Source organism: Pseudoliparis swirei, chromosome 22, assembly GCF_029220125.1.
Source record: "Pseudoliparis swirei isolate HS2019 ecotype Mariana Trench chromosome 22, NWPU_hadal_v1, whole genome shotgun sequence".
Taxonomy (NCBI): Eukaryota; Metazoa; Chordata; class Actinopteri; order Perciformes; family Liparidae; genus Pseudoliparis; species Pseudoliparis swirei.
Window position 1 is genome coordinate 11798031 of NC_079409.1, and position 9071 is coordinate 11807101.

Here is a 9071-nt window from a genome sequence, read left to right on the forward strand (position 1 = left end):
GAAGCGAGTTGGTAGAAAAGCAAACAAATCCTTTCAAATCGAGAACAACCTCACATAATGAAAATTGACGCTGTGTGTCGTCCCGCACACACCTGAACCAGCTGCTCCTGATCACTGATGAGCAAACAAACTCATTACTTGAGGCTAAGATGGATTTACGTGTGATCTTGTGATATCACGTAAATTCAGATTGCATTCTCACGCATAGGGATGGCAACAGTGGTTGACACTTGTCATGTTATGTCCCTTTAGTATTAAAACAAACTTCTTTTGACTACCAGTAGCTACAGGTGTCACCAAATAAACCTCCGGGGAGGTGTCAAATGTTCAACCTGTGTGTTTCTGTGTATGTGTGTGTGAGGCATATTTTTAGCGTAACCTGTTCTGTCAGGTTTACTTGAATTTACTCAATGATTTCGATAGTTGTTAATTTATTTAAATAGTTGTTAATTTATGACATGTTGGAAAAGAGAGGTTGGGGAACACTGGGGGCCACGTGAGAGAGTGTGGAAAGCAAAAGGAAAGCCACTAGGAGAAAGTGAACAGATAGAGAGGGAAGAGGAGAAGAAATGGGAGATGTCCAGGAGGCAGAGCGAGTAAATGAGTCATCGGCCTGGATCTGCTATCACGTCTATTCTAACAGCATTACGACTGAATGGATGCCTTAAAGGTTAGACATAAAATGATTTCTCATTTTGCTGCGATATCCCCCAAGGTAGACATTAATGCTTCAGTTATGGACTTGACAGTAAGACCTCCTGAGGAAAAGTGCTGCTTGTCTTCCATGAATATTGCCATCTCTCTATATGCACATTGTGATTTCAATGAAGTGGCTTTTACGATGAGGAGCGTACTTCTGTGCAAATACTCAGTAAAGTTGATGTGATTCTGTTGGTCATTTCTACAGCCAGGTGCTCCGGATCACAGCTACATCTCTAGTCCGCTCTGATCGTCCTGACCCATTTCAGCGCGCACACACACACACACACATGCATGTGAACACACACAAGTAAAGCAACCGCACACAAAACACTTATATGTGTGCCAAGCTTTATTTCTGCTCTGTTGAGTTTTTCGTGTCACATCTTTGCAGATGTTTCAGCCATGGGGACATGAACACCATTTGCACAAATTCTCTTCCCAGTCGTTTGGTTGGAGCAGTGGGTTTTGAAATGATAATGAATCTGTGGGCCAGGATCTCCCACATGGCACCATGTCTAGTGTGGAAAGAAAAAGAATAACACAGCACTGGAAGGCAGCAAAACAAGACTTTAGATTTTCTATCAAATGTAAAAAAGAAATTCTGTCTGAACCAAATATGCCCTGAATATGGTTTGTGTTTCAAATAAGAGATTAAAAGTTAAAAACAAATGAATCTGAGATTATAGTTGCATCGGCTCATTTTACAGTTTGGAGTCCGGCTGAATCAATCTATCTATTGACTGCACCTGCAATAGTAAGACTTTAAAAATACTGTCTTAAATTTAGTGATGACTCACAGTGACACATCATTATATAATGCATACTCACACACACCTCCACATATTATCTCAGGTGTTAGGAACACCCATCTCCCCCCCCCCCCCCCCACACACACACATACAACTTTTACAGTGAGCAGAAAGGGGTTAAAAATCCCACGGTGTTCTGAAAAAAAAGGGAGAGGCAGTGTACAGGTCAGATTCCACTGTAATATAACTACTCAGCAGCAAACATTGACCATCCAAACTCAGAGTGAGAACATAACAGTGGTGCTCAGACTGTCGGAGATGATGAAGCCCGAGAGCGTGTTGATGCATCCTCTGGGTACAGCAGCTGCCCCTGAGCAGGAGCTGCTGTGTATCTTCGGGGCGGGGGACTTAGGGCGCTCTCTGGGCCAGCGTCTGCTCCAGTCGGGCTACAGGGTGGTGTATGGCAGCCGCAGACCTCACAGCTGTGGCCTCTTGCCTCAGGGAGCTCAGGTACGACACATGGCTTCACATAACACATACAATTGTGTGTGTGTGTGTGTGTGTGTGTGCAGCTCAAACATGTTCATGTCTCTTAATGTCCTGATTTATTTGCTTTGCGCAGGTGATGAGCCACGCAGCAGCAGCCCAATCTGCCAGATTGATCTTTATTTGTATTCACAGAGAACACTACGCATTCCTGGAGACAATGGCGCCTCATCTTGAAGGAAAGGTGAATCAAAGTGTAATGTTAAATTAAATCAATCAATCAACAATAAGGCAAACACAATCCTTAATAGTTACTAAAGAGAAAGAATCAGGAAGTAATACATTTGGGGTAATCATAAAGTTATAATGACGCTTTCTGAGAAAAGCTCACAGTGATGGATTACTTATTTTCATGGGACACAAAATAATCACTAATACAAACACAGCAGTGATACGTTGTTGGTGCTATGAACCAATATATATATATATATATATTAATATCAAATAATTCAGAGGTCCTTAAAACATTTTAGAGGCATGAAGATGTTCAAGTATTCAGTATTTCACAAGAAACAAGCATTGAGATCTTGTGATCCCTTGGAGGGTCTCAGTGAAGGATGAGCATTCACATTCACAGGTAGAAACTAACATATTTTTGTTCCCAGTAATTTACCATTATCCACAAAATAATCCAAGATTCAGAGTTAATGTAATGTATTTGCTAATAATGCCCATTTCATTCTAGATGTATTCTTTACATATTTCTCAGCAACTGTTGTGGATTTTGTGTACAGTGGTAAAACATATATTATGACTTTAGAGTGTGAGGGTATTTACTCTTTGATCATCGTACACTTTATGAACTGACTTCCCTGAAGCGCAAGCTTTTGACGTTTTAAACTTCAAACCGCTGTGCTGCTGCGTTTGCTTCCCTTTGTGGTTCCCTTTATATTGTGGGGGCAGGATGAAGGGGTCGAGGGTTAAGAGTGTAGCTTAAGCAACATAGTGATAAAAACACCTTTATACACAGCCACATATACACAGAGTATTTCAAGACACCGGAGTATGGGCTCAGATCAGTCTTAATACTTGCAAATGCACACAGAGAGAGTCACAAATGCAAACACACAGATTAAAAAATGCGCACAGAACAATTCACAAATATATCAAATTTACAAATGCACGCAAAACGATATGCCAAATGCTACAGCAGGGGAGTCTCAAAAATCTGTGCACTAAAGTGTAGCGATTCACAAATAAATGCTGTGTGATCCACAAATAAATACATATAAATTCACAAACAAATAGACAAATCTACATAGAAATGCATAAATATATTTGTGATTTTTCTTTTACATTTATATAAAGAGTAATTTTATTTACATGTGCATTGAAATGTATTTGTGAATCGTTCTGCTTGCATTTGTAAATTGAATATATTTGTGAATTGTTCTGTGCGCATTTGTGAATCTGTGTTTGTATTTGTGAGTTTCTCTGTGTGAATTTGCAATTATTGAGACTGATCTGACCCCTAACCGGAGCTCCACATGCCAAAATAAAGATGTAAATATGTTACCACTGCACAAAATAAAATCAGGAAATTATCGTCGGAGGTACCTCAAAATATAAGAAATACTAAAATAGTGCAGTATTAGTCCGTATTTGAACTGGAGAAAAAGACAATATCCAAGAAAAAATACTCAGATTAGAAAGGACTGTTTGTAATTACTGACGATGGAACAGTTTGCGCTTCATTTTACTCTGTTACACAAACAGAAATGTGAATACAGTAACGTCATTGTAAAGCAATACCGCTGACACGGTTTAATCAGCATTTTCTCTCTCACTCCTTTATCATACTGTCTAAACATGCTCCCTTTATTGTAATAGGAATATGTATGAAAGAAGAAAGGAGTTAATTAAAATGATTGAACTAAATAGTTATTTTGTCCCCTGCACTCTGTCGATGGTGATGGGTTGATTACAAGGTTCTGGTGGACATCAGTAACAACCTGAAGAAAGACATGTACCCAGAAGCCAATGCTGCCTACCTGCAGAGGTAACAGACACCTGTGAAAGTGAAGAAAATAAACAAAGGAAGTCTCAATCATAAATACTCTGTGCATGAAAAAGCTTCCATCCTCATAAATGTAATGTTTTATAAATGGAGCGACCTTCTCTGCAGATAAATATGAGTTTAATGTCAACAATCAATTTCCAACAGTCGTCTTTTTTTGGGAAAGTGCTTCTAAAAACCATTTAGAGCATGAGACGTCAAATCTTCCACCTTGAAGCCTAAAGAAAATGAAAATAAATGAAAAGGAGTTGCAGCTCCCTTGACAGGACAGTCTGCCGTGTGTCTATTCATTTGAAGTGGAAACATTGATTGTCACCATTTTCAGGCCCCTCTTTTCCTGTCTGTGTGTTTGTCGAGAGAAACAATAGCAGCTAAAGTCCTCACTGTGTTCCTCAGACTGCTCCCTGATGCTTCTGTGGTGAAAGGCCTCAACACGCTGTCTGCCTGGGCCTTGCAGAATGGACTTCTGGCAGGAAAACAGGTGAGAGAGGAGTGGAATACATAGGAATCTGTCTAAAGACGTCAGTGGGATCAGGACGAAGCAGCCGGGAGGCTGGCGAGTCTTCAGGAAGGCTTTGCTTAACAGTAGTGAAGATACAAAGACAGAGCAGTAGCTTGATCGTTTCATGATGCAATACATGTTTAACTTCACACCTGGCAACAATACCCGCTTTCAACATTTCCTGGAACAGAATTGAAAAAGTGTCTCTCAGGCTTGTTAATAATAGGAGACGAATGCTTCACCATAAGCCACACACCATTTATGAAAGGAATTGATTTAATTTGTGTTGATAATTTGTGTTGTAAATAATTGATTTTGCCGTCTTTCCATAACAATGTAAGAGAAAATGAGGACAGTGCTTGTATGAACACACACACACAAACAAACAAACACACGTAATGATGTTACAGAGTAGAAAGACCATTGTTGAATGCAGCCTCCGTTTCACGGCTAAGTCTCTGGAGACAAAACCTGAATCTGCTGCCTTGAATCCTCTTCGAAACACACACACACACACACACACACACACACACACACACACACACACACACACACACACACACACACACACACACACACACACACACACAACATGCAGTGCTCTATTTTCTTTAACAATAAGTAACTGTGAGAGAACAGGAATGTGTGTCTTTATCAGTGCATGTGTAGATACAGTACACACACACACACACATACACACATGCTTGTAAGTGTGCACTATTCGTTGGCCATCAATTTGATTAGATCCACAGCGGGGCTGTGCCTCTGTCACATTAACATTCAAATGAAGATTTAGTCTGTCGACCATCCCCTGCTGTTACTGGTGCAGTAATGTAGGGAGACATGGCTGGCTGCCCTGTCCACACACACACACCTGGGGGAGAACTGCTCAATCCCACTGACTCCACTACATGCCTGTCAAACTGCTTTCTCTCTCTCTCTCTCTCTCTCTCTCTCTCTCTCTACCCCCCCCCCCCCCCCACTTTACAGATAAGTTAATCATCTTATCACAGAGCGGTGAGTGTGGTAATAACCTTCAACATGTTGAATATCTAGAAATAGCATCACATATTGAGCAGTGTATATGTGGTATGTGTATTTGCATTGCCATACACACCCAGAGGCTGCATCTCAAAATTACTGAAACAGTAGAGTGGAGATCAACAAAAGAAGAGTAATTCTGTCGACTGACACTGTAGAGTCGACACACGGTGCAGTCATGCACTATATATTCCAGACAGGGTGGTTAGTCATCTAACAATATACTCTTTGAGTGATTATTAGCAACTACAAAACAACAACTGATCAGAATGCAGCAAGAGAAAAACATCTTCTATTGTTGTTGTTATTTGGAGGGATTAGTTAAAAAAACATACTGACTGATAGACTATGTAATTGAGGATAAAGATAAAATAACTTCCACTTCTGCTCTACAGCTCTACAGTACATTATTAGACATGAATGACATGTTCCTTCAATGAAATGAAATTTGGGGCTTGACCGGAAGAGATGGAGTACTGCTGGTTTGGGGCATCTTATTGACAAACATGTATACATCACCAGCCTTTTTCTTTAAATGGCCGCAACACATTTTGCTCCATGCTCCAGGAAAGAGTGCTGATGGGAAGCAGGCAGTAGCAGCGATGTCCACCAAGCTGGGCCTCACAGTTCTGGATAAAGGGTCTCTGTCAGCTGCCAGAGAGCTGGAGGACTTCCCCCTGCAGCTATTCCCAGAGTGGAGGCTGCCGCTACGCGTGGCCGTCGGCCTCACCGCCTTCTTCTTCTTCTATCTGCTGATTCGAGATGTCATCTACGCGTATGTTGAACAGGGGAAAGACATCTCCTACAGAATCACGGTGGCCCTGGGCAATAAGGTAAAGATTTGCCCCTGTCTGGTTAAATGTTGTGTACATTGTTTTTTGTGTTCCCCTTTAAAGGACGTGTTCGGTTCATCCCTCATCTCTCAGGTGTTTCCCATTGTGTCTCTCATCATGTTGTCTCTGTGTTACCTGCCTGGTGTCATAGCGGCCTTCCTTCAGCTCTACAGAGGAACCAAGTACAGGTCAGACATCAAACCATCACAAACATCTCCACTCCATAATTTAATTATTGAAGGCTTAGCTCAGTGCTGCATGTTGCAGACGCTTCCCTGATTGGCTGGACCGCTGGATGCTGTGTAGGAAGCAGATGGGTCTGATTGCACTCGGCTTCGCTCTTCTCCATGCCATCTATACATTCGTCATTTCTACTCGCTATGCCGTCAGACACAAACTCATCTCGCGTGTGGTGGATGAGGTACGGCTGGCTGGGTCCAACCTTTCAGTGTTTCTACCATCCTGAAAATAGAGAAGTATAACATAAAGCTAACCATACTAACAGTACAGTGTCTTTGTCTCCCTCAGATGAAGAAAAATAAAACCACCCCGTTTTACTTTGATAACACGGAGGCCTGGGGCCAAGACTCATTCTATATGCTGGGAATCCTGGGCTTTTTTCTTTATGTCCTGCTAGGACTAACATCCCTGCCCTCAGTGGGAGGCTCTCTCAGCTGGAGAGAGTTCAACTTCATTCAGGTCAGAGCGCAGGTGGAAATGTAAAGTCCTTTAGGTGCTTGGGTTCGTGTTTGAGTGAGGGAAGGTGTGCTTGCGTTTACCTTAAACGCCTTACACTTTAGGTCACTCAGGTGTTTACTATCAGTAACAAAACACTTCTTTTAGGGCTGTAGTAATCTATATTTAGTGTTTCCAAGATTCCGCCAGAGTTATTGAAGTGTAAAAGCAATATGTCATGGCAGTCATATCCCGGGAGGCTAGTTAACTAACTGCCACATAGAGCAAAATCCTGGCTGACTTTAGACTATAATCTTAAATGTTAAATTATTCATTAAATAGAATTATGATACCTGGTATAATTCTCAGGGAGGAGATTGATAATACAGGTCACATGTCCGTTTGTGTAAAGGTCAGGTCCATAGGTAGACCTCAGATAGGGAATGTGACTCAGAGATAGAGGTCTAGTTCAAGATAATTTTTATGATCGGGTAAGAAGGATTGTGAATAATATATGATAACTGGTATCAATTTATATAAACAGTTTTTCTGTTCAGGGTTGTCAACTGATGAATGTTAACTATTGAATGTTAACGCTCACAGCAGAAGGATGGGCTGTTCTAGATGGGAAGAAGAAGATCCTGATTAATTCATAGGGGCACCATTCATTACTGCACTTCATTAACATGAATGTTTCCTTATTGTGCTGTTTACTTTAAATCACTGTGGATGAGAACATCAGCAGCCAAATGCTAAAAATGTAGATGAAAGTGCATTATCCAAGTAATTGACAATCAGTGAGCCTTAAGGCCACTAGTGCTATAAAACCATGGATTCATATTGAATTCATATTTCTCAAAAACATACCACAGAAAGGTTCAGTCTGTAACAGGTTTATTTTTTATAAAATTAGCTGGAGGCCTTCAGTGGTTTCAATTGAACCAAAACAAATTATTTTTGAACAGGAAGAAATAGCCAGATTTGTATCAAGCAAAATGTGTTACTTGTATATAAAATGATTATAGGAATATTGTTATGTTTCAGGAAAAATGCTCATTTGTTAGTTTTTTTACCAAGAATTAGATCTGCTAAATATAGCAGTCGGTTAGCTTAGCTTAGCATAACGACTGGATACCGGAGAAAAAACGTCCATAAAGTCCTCCCACAAGCTTCTCTAAAGCTCACGTTGTATCTCACTTGTCTGTATGGAAACAAAAGTGTAGAGAGTTATGTGCTGGAATATTTTTGATGCGAGCGTGGTAACCATCTGAGATAAAACACATGATTTATTGAGCTGACTTTGTGCTAACCTAAGCCAACCTGCTGCTGGCCATAACTATATGTGCCATGCAGACATGAGAGCAGAGTAAGCGTATTTTCTAAAATATCCCACTAACATTTCCATTTCATGTGTTTCTTCCCCCAGTCTAAGCTGGGCCATCTGACCCTGATTATATGTACGTCACATGGCTACATTTATGGCTGGAACAAATTTCTCCAGCCCTCTACCTACAAATGGTACACTCCTCCTGGCTACATGCTCTGTCTGATTGTTCCTTCTGTGGTGCTGGTGCTGAAGGCACTGGTCCTCCTCCCCTGCGTGGATCGAACCCTAACCCGCATTCGACAAGGCTGGGAGAGGACGCAGCCAAACGAGGAGATGGTTCAGGCCACTAACCTGTGAACTCTGACCTCCGAAGCCATCTGATATGCTGGTTATTGAGCGGTTATTTTTACTGGTTATATTGAGGATTACAAATCTAAAATCTGAACTATACATTTCAAAAGGCATTAGAAATACAGATAATCCTGAAATCAAAAATCTTCACAACATAACTTATTCATTTTCTGTCTTGTCTTGTTATTCATATTTATGTCAAATGAGTAATAGTAAAACATATCCAAAGATTATTGTGTCCATACTCAGTTGTGTGCATGATTGTGTCTTTTGATCAGTCGGCAATGCCGACTCTTAATTGTGCAAAAGCAAAACAAAACAAAAAAAG

General features: G+C 40.8%; 1 protein-coding gene across 1 annotated transcript; it reads left to right on the top strand.

Annotated features, from left to right (window-relative positions):
• Window positions 1-655: 655 nt before the first annotated feature.
• On the top strand, window positions 656-8863 carry LOC130213238 (metalloreductase STEAP4-like). Its single transcript, XM_056444714.1, has 11 exons — window positions 656-670; window positions 1734-1961; window positions 2074-2181; window positions 3926-3996; window positions 4411-4495; window positions 5953-5959; window positions 6125-6390; window positions 6484-6578; window positions 6658-6811; window positions 6919-7089; window positions 8492-8863. Exons 1-11 carry the CDS (start codon window positions 656-658, stop codon window positions 8747-8749), a joined length of 1458 nt encoding a protein of 485 aa, XP_056300689.1. The 3' UTR covers window positions 8750-8863.
• The last annotated feature ends 208 nt before the right edge of the window (window positions 8864-9071 follow it).

What these genes read in the sequence shown, in the direction of transcription:
- LOC130213238 (XM_056444714.1), top strand. An exon ending in TCTTGCCTCAGGGAGCTCAG is followed by an intron (nt 1,962 to 2,073) that starts GTACGACACATG and finishes TGCTTTGCGCAG; the next exon opens with GTGATGAGCCACGCAGCAGC. An exon ending in CGGTGGCCCTGGGCAATAAG is followed by an intron (nt 6,391 to 6,483) that starts GTAAAGATTTGC and finishes CTCATCTCTCAG; the next exon opens with GTGTTTCCCATTGTGTCTCT.